Genomic DNA, 25639 nt, shown 5'->3' with positions numbered 1-25639 from the left:
GATTCTGGATTGGGGGTAGGTTTCCAAAGCAGGCAGAAATGCTTAAAAGGCGGAAGCTTCTTTTGTTCTTGGTTCAAATGCATCTGCCAAATGCTGTGATCTATGCTGGGACCCAAATTTCTTTGCAGAGGAGGCAGTAGAAGCTGGGAGATGTGTTCGCTCTTGTGGCAGAAGAATGGGCCTGCAGGCACTGTTGCATCCTACCTCCCCGCCCCACCCCAATGGTTCTTCCAACACCTGGAGAGACTTTTCTGTCTCTCTTGGGTAACCTGCCATCACCACCTAACCTCTGTAAGGAATTGTTTGCAGGGAGGGCCAGGACTGGAGTCAGGACTCCCCCCACTTCCCTTCCAAGTTCTGAGGCCTTGCCTTTGTGTCTCCTGCTGCCCACGGGGACCGTTTACTGCCTTGTGTGCCCCTGGAGGAAGAGCCACTTGCCAACTGACTGCCATCCTCCTGATGCTCCTTTTAAAATAGTGAAGATTGCCCTGAAGTACTATAAAATGTGCTTTGTTTCATCATACAAGCTTGTCCCAGCCTCAAATCAAAATGGCTGAGTTACTATCAGTAGAGCTTTGGCAAACAACCTCCCTCCCTCTGTCTGCCAATGAACTCTCCACAAACTTTTTTCTCCACCCACTTCTGGCCAGAGCTAGTTCAGGAGAGAGGCTTGTGCTTTGCGTACTTCGACACCCAATCCAGAGCCAGCTGCAAAGCTATCCAGGCAGACAATTACTCCAAGGTAAGTGGGAAGCAGAAGAGCTGGGGACGAAGGTTGCCCACTTTGGAACTGAGCTTTTCAGCAGTGCCTATAACTGCAAGAGAACAAAGCAGTAGACAAGTGCACCTTTAAGACCAACTAAGTTTTATTCAGAGTGTAAGCTTTCATATGCTCTTAAGCAGACTTCATCAGACAAATGGGAATTCTTAATATGTGGGCAGTGTAGAATCATGGGAATGCTTTTAGCAGATTAAAAGAATCACAAATAGGGATCTGTGTTTGTTAGTGTTAGGATAAAACAGGGCTGAAAAGAGGCTATAGGTGCAAAGTGCCATAAATCTAAGTAACATTCTGGCTTTGTTAGTTTAAATAGAGGGCATGGTTACATTCTGAATAAAACTTAGTTGGTCTTAAAGGTGTACTTGTCTACTGCTTTGTTCTACTGCTTCAGACCAACACGGCTGCCTACTGAGATCTATAACTGCAACAGTGGCTAATTTTCACATAAAGGCACAGAAGTGGATGGGCTCTATGCTGTTTTGTTTTTCTGGCCAGTTGGCAGACCGAATGAGAAGGCAGGCGTGAACCCAAGTGTTCTAGGAAGGCTGGAGGCAGGGAGGGAGGGGGGAGAAGAATACAGTCCCTTCCTCCTCCTTCTGTACCCTGTTTATCTTACATAGTGATAGCCAGTGTTAAAGTGGTAGACAAGGATATGGGAATCCAGGCTCAGATCCCCTATAGAGCTGCAGGTCCTTCGCAGGACTCAAAAAATATCAGGGGACTTTGGGAATGGAGCCAGGGTTGCGACAAACATGATTGAACTCTGAAGGGAGTTCTGGCCATCACTGTTAAAGGGACTGCATGCCTTTTAAGTGCCTTCTCTCCTTTTGGAAACACTGAAGGATAGGGGCACCTTATTTGGGGGCTCATTGGGGGAGAGCCAGTTTGGTGTAGTGGTTAAGTGTGCAGACTCTTATCTGGGAGAACCGGGTTTGATTCTCCACTCCTCCACTTGCATCTGCTAGCATGGCCTTGGGTCAGCCATAGCTCTGGCAGAGGTTGTCCTTGAAAGGGCAGCTGCTGTGAGAGCCCTCTCCAGCCCCACCCACCTCACAGGGTGTCTGTTGTGGGGGAGGAAGGTAAAGGAGATTGTGAGCTGCTCTGAGACTCTTCGGAGTGGAGGGCGGGATATAAATCCAATATTTTCTTCTTCTTCATTGGACTCCTTGGTCCAATCCTTTTGAAACTTGGAGGGTGTTTTGAGGAGTGTCACCAGATGCTATGCTGAAATCTTTTGTGCCTCTACCTCAAAAAACAGCTCCCTCAAGCCCCAGATACCCACAGATCGATTCTTCATTATATAGGTTTCCCAATCCCCTGCCCCGGGCGGGGAACCCCCCCCCCTGATTTGGAGCCTCCTCCCCCGCTCACCAAAAATCCGGAAGCGGGGAGAAAATGGTGGCCCTTCCCTTCCCACCCAGCTCCGATTGCAGCACCTTCTCCTCACCCCTTCCCTTCCCTTCCCACCCAGCCCCATCACAGCAGCTTCTCCTCGCCTCTTCCCTTCCCTTCCCACCCAGCCCAATCGCAGCAGCATCTCCTCACCCTTTCCTTTCCTTTCCCTTCCCTTCCCACCCAGCCCTGATCGTAGCAGCATCTCCTCACCCCTTCCCTTCCCACCCAGCCCCATCGCAGCAGCTTCTCCTCGCCCCTTCCCTACCCTTCCCACCCAGCCCCATCGCAGCAGCATCTCCTCGCCCCTTCCCTTCCCACCCAGCCCCATCGCAGCAGCATCTCCTCACCCTTTCCTTTCCTTTCCCTTCCCTTCCCACCCAGCCCTGATCGTAGCAGCATCTCTTCACCCCTTCCCTTCCCTTCCCACCCAGCCCCATCGCAGCAGCTTCTCCTCGCCCCTTCCCTACCCTTCCCACCCAGCCCCATCGCAGCAGCATCTCCTCGCCCCTTCCCTTCCCACCCAGCCCCATCGCAGCAGCATCTCCTCACCCTTTCCTTTCCCTTCCCACCCAGCCCCATCGCAGCAGCATCTCCTCACCCCTTCCCTTCCCACCCAGCCCCATCGCAGCAGCTTCTCCTCGCCCCTTCCCTACCCTTCCCCACCCAGCCCCATCGCAGCAGCATCTTCTCGCCCCTTCCCTACCCTTCCCCACCCAGCCCCATCGCAGCAGCATCTTCTCGCCCCTTCCCTTCCTACCCAGCCCCAATCGCAGCAGCTTCTCCTTGCCCCTTCCTTTCCCTTCCCACCCAGCCCCATCGCAGCGGCGTCTCCTCACCCCATTCCCTTCCCACCCAGCCCTGATCACAGCAGCCTCTCCTCGCCCCTTCCCTTCCCACCCAGCCCCGATCACAGCAGCCTCTCCTCGCCCCTTCCCTTCCCCTCCCACCCAGCACCATGCAGCAGCTTCTCCTCGCCCCTTCCCTTCCCAGTGGATAGCTGCCACTGCTAAATCCGCCTTTTTCCACCTTAGGAAGGCGAGGCAGTTGGCTCCCTTTTTGGAGCGTAGCGACCTGGCAACTGTGATCCATGCAACGTTCACCTCGAGACTAGACTACTGTAATGCCCTCTACGTGGGGCTGCCCTTATACCGAACGTGGAAACTGCAGGTAGTGCAGAACGCGGCGGCCAGGCTGTTGGTGGGACTACCTCGGTGGGAACACGTGCAGCCTGGGCTGCGGGACCTGCACTGGCTGCCGGTTGTGTATCGTGTTCGCTATAAGGTGCTGGTTATTACCTTTAAAGCCCTATATGGCCGAGGACCTGCCTACCTTAGGGACCGCCTCTCCCCATATGTTCCCCAGAGAGCACTGAGATCTAGTTCTCAAAACCTTTTAAAAATCCCTGGGCCAAGAGAGGCTAGATTGAAAACAACGAGGGAGCAAGCCTTTTCAGCAATGGCCCCCCGATGGTGGAATCAACTTCCAGAGATGGTGCGAGCCCTGCGGGACTTGAATCAGTTCCGCAGGGCTTGCAAAACCATCCTCTTTCAGCTTGCTTTCAAGATAGAACCCGGCTAAATTGACTTTTAGCCATCTAGCCATCTTATACATGACTGTGAACTGTAGCACCTTAACTATTAACTTATAACAGCTGTTTTATCTATTTTAACCTAATCTATAACGGTAATTTAATTGTATTTTAATTTGTCTTTTGTCTCGATTGTATTTTATTGAAATCATGTCTGTGAGCCGCCCTTAGCCTGTCTTCGGCGGGGGAGGGCGGGATACAAAAATAAATTTACCTTACCTTACCCTCCAACCCAGTCCCATCGCAGCAGCTTATCTTCGCCCCTTCCCTTCCCCTTAGGCTTCCCAATCCCCAGGTCCCAGCCGGGGATTCCTGGTTTTACAGGCTTTCCCCAGCTAGCTGGCCGGTGGGGGAAGCTCCTCCCCCACAGTCACCCTGTACCTCTAGATCTTGGGCAGGACCTGCAAACAGGTATAGTTTTAAAATGTGTGTGTGCCTTTAAATTGGAGCAGGAAGTACTTCATGGGGAAGGGTTAGCAACAGCAGACCTCCTGAGAGTGCAGCCCCTCTGTTTGTTTTGCTTTCCTTTCGGACAAGTGAGTGTGTGTGTAAAAGAGCAGCTTAGCCCCTGTACTTTCCAGACCTGGTTGTGGAGGCACCAGAGACTCCTGCTTTCTTCTACTGCTTCAGACCAACACGGATGCCCACTTGCACCAGAGACAGTTAAGTGTGTGTGTGAGTGAGAGAGAGAAAACGGGGGGAGGGGAGGGAACTCTGTTATTCCCTATGGAGACTTATTCTCATAGGAAATAATGGAAAATTAATCCACGGGTATCTGGGGCTCTGGGAGGGGGCTGTTTTTGAGGTTGAGGCACCAGATTTGCAGCATAGCATCCAGTACCTCTCCCTAAAATACACCCCCCCCCCAAGTTTCAAAAAGGTTGGACCAGGCGGTCCAATTCTATGAGCCCCAAAAGAAGGTGCCCCTATCCTTCATTATTTCCTATGGAGGGAAGGGATTTAAAAGATGTGTGTGTCAGACGATGGAGGTTCAAAGTAAATGGACTTCCATTTGTTGCAAATGTTAAGGCATTTATTTGATATCTCAAGGTTCTGGACAAGGAAGCATTGGAACTGATATCATTTAGCGGGAAAGGCAAAGCTTTAAACCGTTTACATCAAAGGGTTTCTAAACAATACTACATTCTCACACTTCTGAACTACATGTAACACCTTTCCTTACCCTTATCTCTTGTGGTTCCTCTTCTCATGGAGGAGCCCTGCTTGCTCTCCTTGAGGCCTGCTATCTTCAAAGAGTTGTTGCTTTTGTTAGTACTATGCAAAGGAATTCACAGCAGGGATTAGTAACATCTCTAAAGCTACTTTGATATGCAAGGTCTCTGTTTCATGGTTAGTAGCAAATGCTCAAAGTGGAGTTAGTCATGTCAAGATACATATTGCATTTTAATCATATTAATCATAACACAACAATAAGATTCTCCAGTGTCTGACATACTGCCCCCCCTAAGCTCTTGCTCGGGGTTTGTCTGGGTGCAGTAGGTAAAATTTCTTCAGAAGAGAAGGGGCCTGCAGGTCGGTTGACTTGACCCATTCATCACAACTAGTAGGGAAATACTTCCAGCAGACCAGGTAGTATAACACCCCTCTTTGGATTTTTGAGTCCAGCACCTCCCGCACCTCATGGTGACTCTGACCCTTCACTTGAATAGGTGTGGGCTCTAGAGGGCAGGGGTGCCATGATGTAATTCCAGGATCTTTGTGAAGAAGACTGCAATGAAAAACAGGGTGAATTTTACTAAACATTTTAGGAAGGTCCAATTCCACTGTCACTCGGTTTATTACTCGTTTGATCTTAAACGGGCCCAGGAATTTGTATGCCAGTTTTTTGCAAGTCTGCAGTAAAGGGAGGTTCGTAGTGGACAGGAACACACTCTCCCCTACTTTGAAATCCCATTCAGGGGAATGCTTCTTGTCAAAGTATGTCTTATAGTCTTTTATAGCCATTTCCAAGTTCTCCTGAATGACCACCCAGCCTTTTCTCACTCCTTCCCACCATTGCTGGCAAGAGCTAGGTGGCACTGTCCCCTCAGGACTGGGCAGTAAGGGGAACGGCTTGCCTTCGTAGCCGTTCACTATTTGAAATGGCGAGGCTTTGGTGGAGCTGTGCAGGCTGTTGTTGTAGCCGTACTCGGCAAACAAGAGCAGCTCTACCCAGTTGGACTGCTGGTAGTTTATATAGCACCTTGGATATTGTTCGAGAAGACTGTTTACACGTTCCCTCTTTTCGTCCATCTGGGGGTGGTAGGCAGAACTCAGACCCTGCTCTATCCCCGCCATTTTACAAAACTCCCGCCAGAAGTTGGCAATGAACTGCGGCCCGCGGTCGCTAATGACCTTGTCGGGGAATGAGTGGAGTCTAACCACGTGATGGAAAAATAAATAAGCCAGTTTCTTAGCCGTTGGCAGTTGCTTGCAAGGAATAAAATGCGCCTGCTTGGAGAAGGTGTCCACCAGCACTACTGTTTTCCCCTGAGAAGCAGGGAGCTCTACTGTAAAGTCCATTGAGACCACTGACCAAAGTCGGCTGGCGGTGGGAATAGGGTGCAATAGTCCCGGGGGCTTTCCCCCTCTCCGTTTGGCCATGATACAGATGGGGCACGATCCTACAAACTCAGAAATGTCCTTTTTCATTTGTGGCCACCAGAACTGGCGATTTACCAGGTGTAGTGTTTTTACGTAGCCAAAGTGGCCAGATAGCTTGCTGCAGTGACAATGCTGCAAGACCTCTGAGCGGAGGGACTTTGGCATATAAAACTTCCCCTCGTAGTACCAAAAAACCCCTTCTCCTTTTAGTATACTGTCCGGCCTCCCCTCTCCCTCTTTTTCCATTTCCTCGATTAGTCTGTTGCCCCCCCACGGTTCTGGCTGCCCGGTTTTCTTCCCGGACCGAGTGGTCACCCCCCGCCCCAGCCACGGCGGAGGGGGGAATGATTGAGTCTATGACTTCCTCCCTCTGACTCTCATGCTGGGGAAGGTGCAAGAGAGCATCAGCTAAGAAGTTCTTGGAGCCGGGGATGTACCTGAGCACAAAATCAAATTTTGCAAAGAATCCCGCCCACCGGATTTGCTTAGCTGATAATTTCCTTCGGCCGGTTAGGGCTTCCAGGTTTTTGTGGTCTGTCCAGATTTCGAACGGTACCCTGGCCCCTTCTAACCAGGACCTCCAAGTCTTTAGGGCATACGTTACAGCGAACGCCTCTTTGTCCCAGACTGACCAGTTGCGCTGCTCGTGTGAAAACTTGCGTAAAATGTATGCGCATGGTCTTAACCCCTCCTCGACTTTTTGCATTATTATGGCTCCTACAGCCACATCGGAGGCGTCGCATTGGACCACGAAGGGCTTCAATTTGTTCAGGTGGGCTAGCACGGGTTCACTAGTGAACAGTCTCTTAAGTTCATCGAACGCGGCTTGGCATTTGGGGGTCCATGGCAGCTTTGCCCTCGGTTTTTTAGCCTCCAGCCCCTTCACCTTTGTCTTTAGTAGATTGGTCAGGGGCAGCATTACCTGGGCGAACCCCTGTATGAACCCCCTATAGAAATTTGCAAACCCGAGGAACGATTGGAGCTGTTTGCGTGTCCTCGGGGGTTCCCAATCTAGCACCGCTTGTATCTTGGCTGGGTCCATCGCTAATCTCTTCCCAGATACCCGAAACCCCAGGTAGTCGAGTTCCGTTTGGTGGAACTCACACTTTGACAGTTTGGCATACAGTTTGTGCTGATACAGGGTCGTTAGCGCTTTTCGCACCAGGGGTACATGAGACGTTAGATCTTTCGAATAGATAAGGCTGTCATCCAGGTACACCACCACCCCCTTGTACAGGTATTCCCGTACCACTTCATTTATAAAGTTCATAAAAACTCCGGGCGCCCCCTGCAAGCCGAAAGGCATCACCAGGTGTTCAAACTGTCCCATGGGGGTGTTGAACACCGTTTTCCATTCGTCCCCCTCTTTGATTCTGACTCAAAAGTACGCGTCTCTTAGGTCTAATTTGGTAAACACGGACCCTTCTGATACTGTGCTTAACAAGTCTTTAATCAGGGGGATGGGGTAGGCGTTTGACATTGAGATCCCATGTATCCCGCAAAAGTCTGTGCAAAGTCTCAGACTCACGTCCTTCTTCTTCCAGAAGAGGACCGGGGCAGCATGGGGGGCGGTCGCTGGCCTAATGAACCCCCGCTTCAAGTTTTTGTCGATAAATATCCGTACCTCGTCTTTCTCTGCCCACCCCATCGAATATAGTTTGGCTTTAGGTAATTCTTGCCCCAGGATCAGCTCAATAGTACAGTCTGTGTCTCAGTGGGGTGGCAGCTCGTTGGCCTCCTCCTTACTGAACACTTTGCGGAGGTCTCGATACTCCTTTGGGATGGAGCAGACCTCCTCCATCGATATGCACGTCTTTTCGTTCACCGGGGGTGGCGTTGGTCCCCACCGCCCCTGCCAGTGGTGGTGGGTGCACCACCGATCGGTAAAGTCTATGGTTTGTGCCTCCCATTGTATGTCCGGCTGGTGGCGGGCCAGCCAACCCACCCCCACCACCACATCAAAGGATGAGGAGGAAGCTATGACAAAGACCTCCACCTCCCAGTGTTCCTGGATCCCCACTGGCAGCCCCTGGGTTTCTTCTGTGCAGGGCTCCCCCCTCATGGCCGTTCCGTCCATCTGCTCAAATTGGATCGGGTGGGGAAGTGGGACCCTAGACAGTCCCAGGGCGTCCACTAGCCTCGAGGTGATGATTTTGCGGGTGCAGCCTGAATCTACCGGCAGTCCTGCTGGCTCTCCTGGTGGGCCCCTTGGTTGATCTGGCTGCGATGCCGGCCGGTCTGGTGGTGGCTCGGCTGGCTTTCCTGGAGGGCCCACAGGTGGGTCTGGCGGTGGCCTCTCTGGTTCTGGCCGCGGCGCCAGTTTGCCCGGCGGGGCTCATATCTGCTCTTGCATCTGATCCAGCTGTCTCTGCACCTCGTGTGCGATGTGCATGGTGTTCGCCTGGATCTCGTTTCGGATTTCCCTCACCCAAATCCGCATCTTGTTCCTTAGCAGTTGGACGTCCTCTCCCCCCCTTGGGGTCCGGCCTTCGTCCTCCCCCGGGCCACCGCCTCAGTCCTCTCCGGCCAGGATGTCCTCTCCTTCACCCCCCATCCCGGTGAACAAGTTCCTGAAGCGCCCGGCTACCTCATCCATGAGTGTGGTTGAGGTACAGGGCTGCCACTTCCTCGGGGTGAAGAGTAGGGTCGAGAAATGTCGACTGTGACACCCGGTGGGACCCCCAGCTCCTCTATGAGTTCGGTGGGTTCTCCATTATCCGGAACTTTGGCGGCCATCCAGCTAACAAGTTGCCAGTTCGGATAGACCCGTGTTGGATCAGTTCCAAAGTGTCAGACGATGGAGGTTCAAAGTAAACGGACTTCCATTTGTTGCAAATGTTAAGGTGATTATTTGATATCTCAAGGTTCTGGACAAGGGAGCATTGGAACTGATATCATTTAGCGGGAAAGGCAAAGCTTTAAACCGTTTACATCAAAGGGTTTCTAAACAATATTACATTCTCACACTTCTGAACTACATGTAACACCTTCCCTTCCCCTTATCTCTTGTAGTTCCTCTTCTCATGGAGGAGCCATGCTGGCTCTCCTTGAGGCCTGCTATCTTCAAAGAGTTGTTGCTTTTGTTCGTACTATGCAAAGGAATTCACAGCAGGGATTAGTAACATCTCTAAAGCTACTTTGATATGCAAGGTCTCTGTTTCATGGTTAGTAGCAAATGCTCAAAATGGAGTTAGTCATGTCAAGATACATATTGCATTTTAATCATATTAATCATAACACAACAATAAGATTCTCCAGTGTCTGACAGTGTGGTCCCTTTAAATGTGATGGCCAGTACTCCCTTGAAGTTCAGTTATGGTTGTCACACCGTTGCTCCTGGCTCTGCCCCAATGTCTCCTGGCTCCACCCCCAAAGTCTCCTGGCTCCACCCCCAAAGTCCCCAGATATTTCTTGAATTGGACTTGGCAACCCTATCATTATACCCTGTGGGAACTGGTCTTAGGGTATAATGGAATGCCCATCAGACATTTCCCTCCCTTCCACTGCCACTTTCTGCTAACCCTGAAGTGGAGGGAGGGCCTCTAAACGGGGTATCTCCTGCCCTCAACTGGGGATTGGCAACCCTAAATCCCCACATGAGCCATGGAAGTATGCTGGGTGATCTTCACCCAATCCCACACTCTCAGTCTAGCCTACATCACAGGATAAAGGAGAGAAGAGAATGATGTAAGCCACTTTGGTATCTGAAGAAGCATGCATGCACATGAAAGCTTGGTCTTACAGCTACCACTGGACTCAACGTTCATTTTGCTGCTTCATACCAACATGGCTACCCACCCGAATCTACAATATTCTTCACTACAGGTTTACAAAATCATAATTGCATCTATCAGTCATAATATAGCCAGAGAAGTCACATTTCAGCCAAATGTAGCATGAAATAGCTAACATACAACCTACAGAATAGAAAGGTGTGGGTAGGGAGCATTTGCCATTCAGTCCTTTTGAGGTTTGCTAAGCTGGCTTCAAAATATTCAGCTGTCTGCTTTAACCCTTTCTCTGTCAGAATGAAGCCAGAAAAAGAGACGGAGCGCCCCCCCTTGATTCCCATTAAAGGGATTCCCATGGTCAAGTACTTTGCTGAGATCTGGAGTGAGGTGGAACCCTTTGAGCCGCATCCAGATGATTTGCTCATCTCCACGTATCCCAAGTCTGGTGAGTGAGGTCTGGAAGCTGCGTTCATCTCTTGGGCTCAGGTACAGGGGTTGTTTCTCACTCTCCACATCTTCAAGCAGTCAGAAGCTCCAGGACCGCTTTACAGTTTGCCAAAGGAGGAGGAGAAGACAAAGGCTGCTTCAGGCTTTCCTCATGGTTAGACCTATTTATGAGAACCTCAGTTTGAGTTTCCCACCTGGACCACCATTTTGATTCAAAGAGTCCAAGACTGTTGATGAACTTTCTTTCAGGAACCACCTGGATCAGTGAAGTTATAGACATGATCCTTAATGAGGGTGATATGGAGAAATGCAAACGAAATCCCATTTATGCTCGAGTCCCTTTTTTGGAGTTTAAAGCACCAAAAGTCCCCTCAGGTAAGACACACACACTCTTGCTCTCCAATTCAGATAATGAGGAGTGCGTGTGAGTTCTGTGAGATGGAGGAATCATTATTTGTCTAAAGGTTCTGTGGGGAGGGATAGAGAAGGAAGGGAAGAGGGTGGTAGAAACCCCTTCATGGCTTCTGTTTCCCCTCCAGGTATTGAGCTACTGAAAAAATCACTCCCCCCACGTATGATTAAAACCCACCTTCCCATCCAATTGCTCCCTGAAGGTTTCTGGAACAAGAATTGCAAGGTAAATGCAAACACTACCTGAATCATGTATCGAAAGTAGGAACAGATAAAGATTTTCACTTTTGTAGCCTGTGCAGAAACTGTATTGTGTAAGCATATGGCAATGCTCATTTTAAAAGAAAAAAAAAGATAGGTTTTTAGTCCATCTGGCTGTGCAAATAAGCTCAAAAGTGTATGGATAATGCTTGGTGAAATCTCAAAAAGCAAGAGGAAAGGGCCGACCAGGATTCGGTTAGGGTTTGTTCAGGGGATGTGGTTTCAGGGCTTTTTTGTTTTTTTGCTCCTCTGCACAATCAGAATAAATTATGTGAAGCTGCTATTTACATAACCTTCTCCACACTTACAGATGATTTATGTGGCCAGAAATGCCAAAGACGTAGCTGTCTCATATTATTACTTCTACCAAATGGCAAAAGTGCTCCCTGATCCTGGAACCTGGAATGAATTCCTGGAATCATTTATGGCTGGAAACGGTAAGGACCGATCAGTGGATGAGCTCTGGGGCATTTATCCTGTAGGGCTTCCTGTAGGTTGGTAACTCTCAGCACCAATGATGTGATGTCTACCACCTTGTTTGCTTCACCAGACCTGATTTACTTGTGGAATGAAGGTTCACAGGTGGTCCATGACTCTCCAGTAGCCCATCCTTGCTTGGGAGGGTAATGGTTGTGAGGGACTGGAGCCCATAAATCACATGAAGCTTCCTTATTCTGATGGCCCAGCTTGGCACAAAGCAAGAGATGTAATCAGAATGTAATCAGAATCTTCCACATTTTAAAAATAAATTAAAGGAACCACAAGGAGGAGTGGTGACGGAATGGACATACAGATATCCATGGATATATTTTATGTTTTCAGACAGGTGGTGTGAGTTCTCATGAGCACAAGAAGCTGCCTTATTCTGAAGGCCAAATTGGACAGGTTCTAGAATATCTGTTATCAGGATTCTTTAAAAGTTAAAAGCAGCTGTGGTGGTAGGGATGGAATATACATGAGGGAAATAAGAATGCCCTTTTCTTTCCTGTGGAGCAAGAACCGCTTTGGAGGCCTATATAGGTCCAGAAAATAGTAGTAGTAGGAGAGTATTAAAAACCTCCCCCAGATTTAGAACAAAGTTGGAGTCTAGTAGCACCTTTAAGAACAACAAAGTTTTATTGAGAATGAAAGCTTTCATTCTCAATAAAACTTTGTTGGTCGTAAAGATGCTACTGGACTCCAACTTTGTTCTATTGCTTTAGACCAACACAGTTATCCACCTGGATCTTTTCCCGGCTTTGTGGCTCTTATCTGATTAGGGCATTTGCAGCTGCTTTAAATTTTTTATTTTAAAATGCTGGCAATCCAGCCGCAGCCCCTTTGGCCTAGGCAGACCCTGGCCTATGATGAACAGGTGTGTTCCCTCACTTTCACCATGCATGTCTATTGGTTTGGGGTTTGGGGTTTTTTTTTGTCTATTGGTTTTTTTTAATTGTTCTACATTGATTTTCCTCCCTTCAGTGCTCAGTTCGTTTTTTTGGTTACTGTTTTCTGAGTTTTTTGAGAATGCTTTTGTGCTGACTTTTCTTTATTTCACTTCTAAGCTGAAGGTAATTTAAAAGTATAGTTTCCCTCAGATTTCCTCTTTTGCCACCCCTTGAAAATCACTTCCTCGCCCACATCAAATTCATTCTGCTCACTCTGTACCTTCTGCCATCCTTCCCTCTTAATCAGTGTACAAGCTCCATTTCCCCCTCATTTTAAGTTTTTTTACAAGTGTTATGAGTCTAGTGATATGAGACTATCACTAGTATCAGATCACTGAACAAAAAAATTTAAACAATGGGGAAACGTTTAAAAGGAACAGCATAAGATATAGTTTCCTGCTGGTATTGACTTGAAAGAGAGATCAGGGAAGAGACAAATGGCAGTGTTCCCAGTGCAAAAAAAAAAAGGATTTCAGTGCTGTATGCAAACAAAATAAAGGACAGAATGAAATTGACATGCGATATAAAGAGAGAGAGAGTGACTCAGGTGGAAAGCCTAAATCTTTCAAAACATATTTCCCTTTAATGTTTTAGTGAACAATTTTTTTTGGGGGGGGGGGATCATTTTGGCACTCTCCAGAAGCTTACCATTGAAATGGTGAATGAACCACATGGACCTTCTGCAAACTGCCAAACTTAAGAATCGCTTGGCATTGATCCATTGGGAGAACAGAGAGCAATTGGCATAGGACAGGCTTTTTTGTGTAAAACAATTTTATTAATTTGCAATATATTGTTATAATATTCAAGAAATAAGAAAGTCAATACAAATTTATATCAATACATTACACTTTCCCCCCCTCTTCCTCTCCCCCCTGATTATGACCCCCACCGGTGTTTACTTAAATTGATAAAAATACAAGATAATTTTGTCAAACCAAGAATCTTCACATTAAAACCTTATCACAATAAAAGAAAAGAAAAGAATGAGTATAAGAGAAATCAAACCCTATATGTCAATCTTCAATCTTATCCTTTCATCTTCATCAAACATGATAACAAAAGGAAATTATTTCTTAATAAGATTTAGTCTGTTATTCCAGAAAACTTCAGCTATTATTAAAAATCACTAAATGGCTCTTTGCCTTCCAGTATTTTTCAACGTATTTTTGGAATTTCTCCCATTCCTTTCTAAACTTCTCCATAATCTTTTAAGATTCTTGTAAGTTTGTCCATTTCACTCCAAGACATAACTTTTAAAATCCAATCCCATCTTTCTGATATTTTATCCTGCTTCCATAACTGCGCATATAATGTCCTTGCAGCTGAAAGCAGATACCACACCATCGTACTATCTTGTTTTGGAAAACTTTCAATTTGTAATCCCAACAGAAAAAAGTCTGGAGACCTCTTAATGTCATAGCCTAAAATTTTTGACATTTCTTTCTGAATCATTTGCCAAAATTGTCTTGCCTTTTCACAAGTCCACCACATATGATATAAAGATCCTTCATGTTTTTTACATTTCCAACATCTATCTGACACCTGATTATTCATTTTTGCCAGTTTCTTTGGTGTCATTTACCATCTATATAGCATTTTAAAGCAATTTTCTTTAATGTTGTAACATGTCGATATCTTCATAGAATTCTTCCATAAGTATTCCCATGATTCCATTTGTATTTCTTTATTAAAATTGATTGCCCTTTATCATTTGAGATTTAACTACTTCATTTTCTGTAGGCCATTTCAATAATAATTTATAAATTCTTGAAATCAACTTTTCATTTTCGCCCAACAGCATTCTTTCCAATTCTGTTTTCTCCTGTCTTATACTTTCATTTTTAATGTCCTGTTCCACCAAACTCTTAATTTGTTGCAGTTGAAACCAATTATATTTATACTGTAATTCTTCAGCCGATTTTAGTTCCACCTTTCCTCCCTGTATTTTTAATAGTTGATTAAACGTTAGCCACATCCTTTCATCAGTTTCTGAAGATAATTTTATTACTTCCGTTGGCACAATCCATAGTGGCTTTCTCTCATCACCATATTTTTTGTATTTAAACCAGGTACTTAGCAGATTTCTTCTTATATAATGATGTGAGAAAAAACCATCTATCTTATTTTTCCCATAATACATATATGCATGCCAACCAAAAATAATTCCATGGCCTTCTAAAACCAACAATTTCTTATTTAGTAACGTCATCCATTCCTTAATCCACACCAGACATACTGCATCATGATAGTCTTAGATCCGGCAATTGGAAATCTCCCCTTTCTTTTGCATCAGTTAAGATTTTCATTTTAATTCTTGTTTTTTTCCCCGGCTCATACAAATTCTGAATTTTTTCTTTGCCATTTACTAAATTGTTTATAGTCCTTCACAATTGGAATTGTTTGAAAAAGGAACATAATTCTTGGTAGAACATTCATTTTGATTGCAGCAATTCTGCCCAGCATAGACAAGTTCAATTTACTCCACTTTATCAGATCTCCATCAATTTTACACCAGAGCTTCTCATAGTTATTTTTATACAAATCTATATTTTTCATAGTAATTTCCACACCTAGATATTTTACTTTTGAAGTAACCTCACACTCTGTTGCATTCTACAGTTCTTCCTGTTGACTTTTTGTCATGTTTTTACACAGACTTTTTGATTTTTCTTTATTTATATAGAAGCCTGCCAGTTCTCCATATTCTTGTATCTTATGAAGCAGCAGTGGTGTTACAGATAAGGGATTTTCATTGGTAAACATTACATCATCAGCAAACGCTCTGTATTTGTAAGAAAACCCTTTAATTTTAGTCCCTTTATTTCCTTATCTTCTTGTATTTGCATAAGCAAAATTTCTAGAATCATTATAAGTATCAGTGGAGACAGAGGGCAACCTTGTCTTGTTCCTTTGCTAATTACCATTTTTTCCGTCAAATCTGCATTTATACAAAGTCTTGCTTGTTCAGTATATATCGCCTTGACTCTTACAAAATCTTCTCCCAATCCCATTTTCTTCATCACTGCAAACATAAAGTCCCAATTCAGATTGTCAAAAGCCTTTTCTGCATCCGCAAAGAATAATGCCACTTCTTTTTCAGGGTGCTTCTCATAATATTCAACAATATCTATAACAATTCTGACATTATCTCTGATTTGTCTCCTGGAAAGAAATCCCGCTTGCTCATCTTTAATAAAATTATTCAAATGCTGCTTGAGTCGTTCTGCTAGTATCCTAGCATATATTTTATAGTCATTATTCAGTAGTAAAATTGGTCTATAATTTTTTACATTTGTGGTGTCTCTATCTTCTTTCGTTATCAAGGAAATTACTGCTTCCTTCCATGTATTTGGTATTTTTCCCTCGATTCTTATAATATTCATCAATTTCTAAAGTTTTGGTACTAATGTCTCTGAGAGGGCTTTATAAAATTTTGCTGTAGAACCATCTGGACCTGGTGCTTTCCCCAATCTCATTGAATTAATTGCTGCTTCAATTTCTATTTTTTCAATTGGTTCATTTAAAACCTTTTCCATATTATCTGTTAAGGGATTTACTTGAATTTTCTGCAAATATATATCTATTTTACTTTTTTCCACCTTTTTGCCTTGAAATAACTTAACATAATATTTATAAAATTCCCTTTTAATTCCTGCTTGGTCAACAATTTCATTGCCTCCCACTACAATTTTATTAATAAATTTATTTTCCCTTTTTTTCATTTGCCAGGCCAAGTACTTTTCAGGCTTATTTGCTCCTTCAAATGATTTCTGTTGAAGCCTTTTAAGGTTCCATTTTACCTCTTTATTTAACAAATGTCTCAATTGGTTCTGTAATATTGTAATCTCTCTTATAATTTTCTTTTTTCCCGGTCTCTTTTTAAGTTCCTTTTCTCTTTTTGCAATCTCTTTTTGAATATCCAACATTTGCTTCTCTTTAGATCTTTTATCTTTATTGTTCAATGTAATTAAGATACCTCTCATTACTGCCTTGTACACATCCCACACAGTTTGAAAATGAATGTCCTCTTTTTCATTTATTTGAAAGAAAGTTTTAGTTTCTTTTTCTAGAGACACCACTGTATCGTGTTTCTGTAGCAAATCTTCATTTATCCTCCACCTCCTAGTCTCTTTCACAAATTTTGCATACTACATTAATGGATTGTGGTCTGCCTCAATTTTAGGAAGAATCGCTATTTTTTTTGTCATAAGTCCAAGATCTTTTGTAGTCCATAGCATATCAATTCTTGAGAAAGAGTTGTGCCTTGCTGAAAAAAAAGTATAGTCAGGCACCTTAGGATTGAATTCCCTCCATATATCTTCCAAACTTTCTTGTTTCACTAATTCAAATAATGACTTTGGTAATTTCCCTTCCTTATTTTTTTCCCCAGATCTGTCCAAAGTATTTTTAACTGTTCCATTGAAGTCTCCCATTACCATTATTTGATCACACATCACTTGGTCTAATAATTTCAAAATATCTTTAAAGAAGGTATCTTTTGCCCCATTTGGGGCATACAGTCCCAATAACAACGTCTTTTTGTCATTCAACATCACTTCCACTACTAAGTATCTTCCATCATTATCCTTAAAAATCAATTTGGGATCCAATTCTTGTTTAATATAAAAAATCACTCCCCTTTTTTTCTCCTTAGCCAACGAATAAAATTCCATACCCAATTGTTTATTCCGTAAAATTTTGTAATCCATTTGTTTGATATGTACTTCTTGTAGACAAATTATACTGCATTTTTGTTTTTTAATCCAATGAAATGTAGCCTTTCTTTTTTGCGGTGAATTTAGTCCATTTACATTCCAAGATATTAATTTGTAATCCATAGTGATTCTTCTTTTATTCTGTATCCCCAAAATCCCTATGTTCTTGAAAAAACCTCCTCAGTTCTTGAACATTTGTAATTGTAATCCTCTTTCCTTCGTATTCAAAACTTAGACCTTCTGGCAATATCCATCTGTATCTCACATTCTCCCGCAGTTTGTCAGTTAATTTTTTATACAATCTTCTATCATTTATGACCTTTCTTGGCAACTCTTTCATGATTCTTACTCTGCTTTCATCTACCTCCAATGATTTCTCAAATTGTTTACTTATCTTTCCCACCATGTCTCTTGATATAAATCTTATTGCCACATCTCTTGGTAACTTATTTTTTTGGCAAACAGTGAATTGACCCTATATACAGTCATAAAGATAGCTAGATTCATCAGCATCCATACCCAAAAATTCAGCATTCTTATTATATAGGTCCTTAGATCAGACTCTTCATTTTCTGGTACTCCTCTCACATATCTGGTTTTCCATTAATTTACAGTCTTGTAGAACTACTGCAATTTATTAATCATGGAATCTTGATCTTTCACTTTATTTTCAACCACATGTACTTTGTTTAATGTTGCTTGTGTGTCATTTCTGAAATCCTCAATTTCTTTTAATCTCCATTTTCACCACCTCTGCACTTGCTTCAGTATCTTTTTTAAATTCTTTAATTAATTGCTTCTTATTATCAGTTGTTAAATTTTTCATCACTTTGACCAATCTTGCCTCCTTAGCCTCCAATTGCTCTTGTATTTGTACTTTAGCCATTTTTGCTTCCTCCAATGAACTGGCCCTCGTATGTGCTGGCTTCGGTCCTGGCTTGTGTTCAGACATTACTGTCTTCCCATCACAAAAATAGGCTCAAAGTTGGTCTCACAAAATTAAAATTGAACCACAGGATCTTATAGATTAGAACCTGCCCTTTTCAGTGAGCCCAAAATCGCCGTTCTCAGAGCTTCCAAGCTCAAGATATTAATTTTTGAAATTTATAATTCACACAAAATGGTGCTTGCAATTTTTCTGACCTTTTAAAAAAGTTTTCCTTTTTTCTCTTACTTTCACTTAGATAATCCAATATATTTCACCCTGTTATAGAAATATCTGCTGGTTCCACTGATTTTTAAAGTTCCGTTCTTCTTTTTAAAAGTTTTTAATTTTTTTGACCTTCCTTTAATGGCTGCCAAAGTTTTTCTATGGTTCAGTCCTAGAGAAGGTCAGGAGGCTTGACACTTTCCCTTCTTTGAATGGCGCCTTCCTGCTTTTCTTGCCACAAAGTCTCGTTCTCAGTGGTTGAGAAATCTCGCAATGTTTGTGTCAAGTCGACGGATTCAAGAATGAGTCAAAGTTGATACTAAGTTCCCATTTATTGATAACCGGTACTCTGGCGCAAGCCTCTAGCTTGCTAAGAATGAAACCAATACAGTGATACATGGGTTTTAAGGTACACTTCAAAACATTCCTACGGGGGGGGGGTGTTTACAGGAGGAAACATTCACAATTACTAGATACTTCCTCAGACAATAGCTAGCAAATGCTCTTGAATTGTTATGCAAGGCTTCCTCCCACCTCAGGCCCTGAGAAGGCACCAGCTAGTTCCTTCACCCCAGTTACAAATCAAAATAAGAAAGGGGGGGGGAAGGGGAGCAACTAAGGTAGAACATTAGTGGCAGTGGATCCATTAAGATTTTAACAGGGCCTATTGCTTAGGCCATGATCCCCCAGTCTTAAGTCGTTATTAGTCGATCTTGACATACTGCCCCCCTTAAGCTGACCCTCTCGGCCTCTGAGGGTGTTTAGATAGAAATTTCTTGATCAGGTCAGGGGCTGACACATCTTTCTCTGCTACCCACTCATTTTCACTAGGAGGGAAATATCTCCATCTAATTAGCTAATACAGCTTCCCATGTTTAAGCTTTGAGTCCAAGATTTCCTGGATCTCATGGTGACTCTGGCTCCCCATCTGGATAGGTTGGGGTGCTTCCGGACGAGGATGCCAAAGGGAACAAGCAGGGTATTTCCGAAGAAGACTACAATGAAAGACAGGGTGCACTTTACTAAACATCTTTGGCAACTCCAGTTCTACTGTAACTTTATTTATCACCCTCTTGATTTTAAAAAGACCCAGGTATTTGTAAGCCAACTTTTTGGATGGTTGAGTGAGGGGAAGGTTTTTTGTAGACACAAACACTGAGTCTCCTACTTTGAAATCCCAGGCAGGGACATGGCTTTTGTCATATTGCTTATTGACCAGGGTCTAGAGGTGGTCTCCAGTGGTTTGAGTAGCCCAGGGGGTTTCCCTCCCCTTCTTTTAGCCATTATGCAAATAGGGCAGGTAGACACAAATTCAGATACATCCTTTTTCATGGAGGGCCACCAAAACTGCCTGTTGACCAGATGTAATGTTTTGATGTACCCAAAATGCCCAGCCAGTTTGTTGGAGTGACAGAACTGTAATACTTCTAATCTCATGGTTTTAGGAATGTATAGTTTTTCTCCCTTGTACCACAGCCCATCATCTCGTTTTTGGATTTCCCCTGGCCATTCGTCCCCCTCCTTTTCGGTCTCTGCCGCCATTTTTTCCATTCCCCACCCCTGTAGTTGCCGCTTCTTTTGTGACCGTGTAGTTACAATGGAAGACGCACAGGACAGGCTTTTAAAAACAGCCAAGATCATAACCAGTGAGAACCATAACCATAATCAGTGAATTAGAGAATAACAAAGAAAAAACATGCAAATTTGCAGGGAAGGGCAGGAAATGAACATTACTGTGCAGCTTCTCTAGGGCATTGGTAAAAATACAATTTTTTTCAGTTTAGTAGCACTTGAAAAGCTCTCCAGTGCTTCTGCCAGAAGACTTCTCCCCCATACAAATTGTGGTAGAGTTGCTGCCAACTTTCACAGGCACACGTGCAGTGATCACAGCTTGCAATGCCAGTGTCGGTGGGTTCTACCATGTATTCTGTACAGTCAACACGTTATTCATATTATGACATAATGTGATTCTTTCACATTTTTCACAGTGGCTGATAACACAGCAGAGAAGTGCTACGGAATATGGAAAATGGGGCATCCCAGCTGCTTATCAGTTTCAAAAATAGTCTGTTCAGTTTCAGCTCCTTTGTGTTTCAGTTCCTTTGTGTTTCATTCTAGGAACTAAAGTTAAAATGCAAGTGCAAAACCTGAACCAGGAGGATTTAAATGGAAAGTGCTTGCTGGATACTACTGCACAGCTGCAATAGGGCAATTGCATACTTCTTTTTTTAAAAGAAAACCTTTGGAGGCCACCCTCACACATCACAAGTGACATGCAACATGTGGTTTTAAAATTGTAGCTGCAGAATAAATACACGAAGGAAAAAGAAAGGTGCTTAAGGCGGGTACAGAATCCAAATCAAGATTAAAGGCTTACTGCTCTGAAAATGTGCAGTGAGATATGCATATGTAACGGGCCCCTGTCTACTCTGCCAGGCTTTCCCTGCAATAGACCTGCTATCTGAAAAAAAACTGTTATCTGGAAATCTCTCTTTTCAGTCTCTTATGGCTCCTGGTACGACCATGTCAAAGGCTGGTGGGACAAGAGGAAGGAACAAAGGATGCTCTACCTCTTCTATGAAGACATGATAGAGGCAAGACCCTTCCTCTTCTCAGCTCCCAATTCTCTGTCCCTCCCCATTTTAACATCACCATGGCAGTCCTGAAAGAGAGAAGGAGCCTCCAAGTTGGCTTGTTTCCCCTGTGCTGGCACCACTATGGATCAAACCATCTCCTCTTTTCCCAATACGAGTCTTCCAAACACTTGTAGAAGCTCACAAGTAAGATTTGAGGGTGATGACCATCCCCCATTGTACATCTCCCACCAACGATAATCAGAGGTATACTGCCTCTGAACATGGAGGTTCTGTTTCATAATAATGGCTGATAGTCATATGTAAAGTATCATAAGGAAACACATGCACCCAGGATTGGTGCATCCAGAATCACCCACAGCTACAGCATTGGACAGATTATGACCCAACATTTTATTTGTGTAATATTTATTTGCAGGGGTCGTTTTGTAGAAAAATAGCTGGTGGAGCTCATTAGCTTAACTCATAGCATATGAACCCCAGCCAAAAGCAACCCAAGGAAAGGAAGGCCCTGGGTGAGAAAGGCCTGCTTGAGCTGGCTAGAGATCCAGCCAGCCCAAGCAGGCCTTGCTCACCTAGGGCTCTCCTGGGTCACCCCCACCTCAATCAAAAGACCAGCAAGCCATACACCACCCAAAATCACATAAGAAGTGGAGAAAGAGTGGTGCGGGCTTTTTCAAAGTTTAATGAGGGCTGCTGGGGGTGTGGTAAAGCCCCTGGCGGCTGGCTGGCTGGCTGGCTGCTCTCCTAATCCAGGGAATATTATGCAGTTGTACCTACTATTCAATGGACAAGGTAGACAGGGAGGAAGAGGGGGAACCGTCAGAAAGATTCAGCTCCTGCTGAATCTGAGGCCTGTGTATCTGTACTTATTTACTCCATGTCCCTGTATTGTGTTTCTCTTTACGGAAAAAAAAAATATGAATTGATGCACAGCATAAAGCAGATCCAAGCCATAGATCCAAGCCACAGCATAAAGCAAATCTAAGCAATAAAATCAACAAAGCAACTAACCCCCCCCCCCCCCGCAATAGGTTGGATCCAAACAGCTATTCAGCTGGTAAAAAAGGAAGGTTCCCCTCCTCAGTCACCAAAATGGCTGCCATGGAGATTATGAGACCTTCCTGAACAGAAACCACGTGTATGAGAGCTGCAGTAAGGAAGGGAATGTGTGTAGAGTTGCCAGACCCTTGGTGGTTGTGAAAAATCACTGTGCAAAAAACAATTACAACTCATGTAACACAGCTTAATATAAGAATTGCACACTCTCCACAAACATTATATCAGTGCTTAATCGCACTCTGCAATATATTGAATATTTGTGTTTTTCTTAAAGTATTGTTGTTAAAAAGTTGATTGTGGTGTTTTCCCTTTAAAGCCATGAGCAACCCTGTTAAATCAAATCAATAAGCAGCAGAAATCTACCAGCTCAATTCAGAGGGTAAAAAAAAAAACATTTGGCAATGATGAAGAGACATATATAGGGCCATTAAAACAGGAAGACTATTAGAAAGCTGTCATTCTAGTTTGTTTCCTTTCACTTTAATCTTGGAGATGGTTCTTTTGTTTCTTTCATGTTACCATTTTAATACTATTGATAAGCCTTTGCTGTGCAACTCACACACACAAGCTGGAAAGAATGTGTTAATTTTAATGGGAAAAATTCAGTGCGAGGGAAGAAAACCTTGTGCAAAAAGTGCCACAGAATTTCATTTCCCTAAGCAAAGTAGTCACACTGAACCAGCCAACATTCAAAATATGGTCTCATTTCTAATTTAAAAAACTCATCAGAACAACTATTCAGAGCACTCAACTCCACACTGTTCTTCCCAATGCAGAAGGCCAGGTTTCCATTCCAACATTGCTTCCCCTTCTAGGATCCACGAAGGGAGATCCGGAAGATCATGGAATTCCTGGAGAGGCCCCGTAATGACCAGCTGGTGGAGAAGGTTGCCCACCAGACCTCCTTCAAAGAGATGAAGCAGAATGATATGGCCAACTATAAGACCATTCCCACCACAGTCATGGACCACACCATCTCCCCTTTCATGAGGAAAGGTGAGCTGGGCAGAGAGCTGGATGGGTGTAGGTGGGATTGCTATAGTGCGAATATGATAAAGTTTACTATCATAACCCTGCTGACCATTCTGCTATTTCAGAGCTCTGCCTCCTAACCCGGAAGGGGTGAAACAGGCCTCAATGTTTCTCCTTATCTCAAATGCAACCTCTGGGCTGGGAGAGAGGAGGCAGCCATCATCTTCCTCCGAGCTCAAAGACTCCTAGTTGTTTGGAGAAACAAAGAGGAGGGCCAGCTTTGGAAAACCAGGCCCTGCTGTTGAAGGTCATGTCTTCAGTTGATGGCAGGGGAGAAGCAGGAAAGTGAGGAATTCTTTATTCCCTCTTCCCTCAAGAGTTACAGCTCTTTCTTTAAGTAGCTGTTTTATAACCCTTTGCCTTAAGGTTGCTAATCTGCAGGTTTGGTATAGAGTCCTTTCAGAATTGCAACTGACCTTCAGAGCACAGAGATGAATTCCCCTGGAGAAAATGGCAGCTTTGGAGGGCAGATTCTGTCACATCACATCCTTGCTGAGCCCCACCTCTCTTCCCTCCCCAAGCTCTGCCCCCAGTTCTCCAGGAACTTCCCAGCCTGGAGTTGGCAGCCCTGTTTGGTCTTGTTCCTCTTTAGTCACTGCTGTCTTGTCTCTTCCCTTCAGGAATCATCGGTGACTGGAAGAACCTTTTCACAGTGGCTCAAAATGAGATTTTCGATGAGCATTACAAGAAGCAGATGGAAGGAACAACTCTCCATTTCCAGACAGAGATCTGAATGCTTTGTCTGGGCTGTTACTCCACCATCTTATCAACAGCAAGATGGTGGTACTGCTAGCTTCTTTAAATCTGCCCACTCAGGTGCCCATCTGATGATTCAATATTCAGCTAAGATGTTGGAGAACCAAAAAAAAAACAGAAACCATGATTCCTGGATCTCTCACATTCAGCTGCCTCTGAACACTCAGAATTCCTACTGTGAAGACAAACATACATTGCTTAAGTACTGAGCCTTCGTGGATCTTCATTGTAGAGGTGCAATGAATAAGCCTCTAGAGGGCTTAGTGCTGTGATAGCAAAAAGAGTGTTTTGCATAGAAGCTTTATTTAGTGTGGGATGAAACTTGCTATGTTTGTGTCATGTACGCATGCGTTTGCTGTCACCAGGCAGAGTAAGTACGATGATTTATAGGTTGATGTTGGGGAATGCTGTGATGTCATAGAACTAATAAAAGCAGTGCAGAGGTGCGAAGGAGGAGTTACATTCCCCACGCAAATCTCCAGTGCACTTGGAACTCCTCTCAAGACGTCTTCCCTGAGTTTTATTGCCTCGCAAATCTTCCTATCAGCATCGCAAGTGTTAGGAGCAGGTTCTCCGACCCTTCATTTACTCCTTTTTGGCCAGTGACACATACTTCCAATCCCCCATACCAGCCGAGAAGTTATTGGTTCTTCCTGTTTCAGGAAGAGCTGGCTGTGTGGAATGTTGATTGGCTAGCCCTTATGGCAGTCATGGAGCCCTTGCTGCACTATGCAAAGTTCTAATTGGTTGGCCTTGAACAATCACAGATCCCTCTTCTTCTTTTTCAGAACAGTGCCTTCAAGTTGGTTTTTCATACCAGAGAGAGTGAATGTAGCATATTGGTTAGAGTGTCAAATCCCACACTTAGCTGTGAAGCTCACTTAATGATTTTGGCCCAGTGTACATCACATGGTTGTTGTTGTGTGCATAAAACGGATGGCAGGAGAACTGTTTATGCTACAAAGTGGGATCAAAATGTATTGAAATAAATATTTCAGCGGATAAACATACTTGAACTTGGAGTAAAACAGACATCTTTGATGTCATTATGATATATCATACATAAATGATATGTCATATTCAGTATTTTTAAAAGTTTGCACAGAAGAGCATGCTGACCCTTCCCGTTGGCTTCCTCGCTGATCCTGTAAGTCAGGGGTGTCAAACATGCAGCCTGGGGGCGGAACAAGGCCCCCGGAGGGCTCCTATCAGGCCCCCAAGCAACTGGCTGTCATCTGCTTCCTTCTCCCTCTCTCTTGCTTCCTTTTGCATCACACCTTGTTTTACAAGGCTTGCTTAATTGCTCAGGAGCTATAGAGCAAAACCTCTATTTTCTCTATTGGCTGAGGCTTCTCCCTTGGGGGAAAGGGAAAGAGGCGAGCTTGCTTTGCCAGGCTCTCTCAATCGCACAGCAGAGCTACAGAGTCAAGTCTCTCTTCCTTCTATTGGCTGAGGCTTCTCCCTGAGGAAGGAAGGAAAGAGCCAGAGATTCCTTTGCCCAGTTCCCTGAATCCCATGGGAGAAATACAAAGAGAGCACCTTTGACCAATGAGTTCTAATGTTTTAAGTTTTTTAAATCTTTAATTTTGTTTGTCTGTGTTTTTTTTATAAAGTTTATATCTCTGCTACCTAATCTAATATAGGAACACACATGACCCAGCCTGACATGGCCCAACCCGACA

The 25639-nt window shown here is 44.1% G+C and overlaps 1 protein-coding gene across 2 annotated transcripts; it reads left to right on the top strand.

Annotated features, from left to right (window-relative positions):
* Window positions 1-680: 680 nt before the first annotated feature.
* LOC132584781 (sulfotransferase 1A1-like) lies at window positions 681-24460 on the top strand. Of its 2 annotated transcripts, XM_060256699.1 has the most exons (8): window positions 681-742; window positions 10396-10544; window positions 10796-10921; window positions 11086-11183; window positions 11529-11655; window positions 21013-21107; window positions 22985-23165; window positions 23822-24460. In XM_060256699.1, the coding sequence occupies exons 2-8, from the start codon at window positions 10397-10399 to the stop codon at window positions 23932-23934; spliced, it is 888 nt and encodes a 295-aa protein (XP_060112682.1). In that variant the 5' UTR covers window positions 681-742; window position 10396; the 3' UTR covers window positions 23935-24460. The 2 variants fall into 2 exon arrangements, with proteins under 2 accessions (XP_060112682.1, XP_060112681.1); XM_060256698.1 differs by having other exon boundaries at window positions 686-742; window positions 22985-24460.
* The last annotated feature ends 1179 nt before the right edge of the window (window positions 24461-25639 follow it).

Source organism: Heteronotia binoei, chromosome 15 (assembly GCF_032191835.1).
Source record: "Heteronotia binoei isolate CCM8104 ecotype False Entrance Well chromosome 15, APGP_CSIRO_Hbin_v1, whole genome shotgun sequence".
Classification (NCBI taxonomy): domain Eukaryota; kingdom Metazoa; phylum Chordata; class Lepidosauria; order Squamata; family Gekkonidae; genus Heteronotia; species Heteronotia binoei.
Note: the sequence above shows the minus strand (reverse complement) of the source record. Positions and strands in the feature narration are given on the sequence as shown.

Excerpts from the sequence above, each read along its gene's own strand:
- LOC132584781 (XM_060256698.1), top strand. The coding sequence starts at position 10,397 with ATGAAGCCAGAAAAAGAGACGGAGCGCCCCCCCTTGATTCCCATTAAA. Across the intron at positions 10,545-10,795 it reads CTCCACGTATCCCAAGTCTG|GAACCACCTGGATCAGTGAA; the intron begins GTGAGTGAGGTC and ends ACTTTCTTTCAG. Across the intron at positions 21,108-22,984 it reads TCTATGAAGACATGATAGAG|GATCCACGAAGGGAGATCCG; the intron begins GCAAGACCCTTC and ends TTCCCCTTCTAG.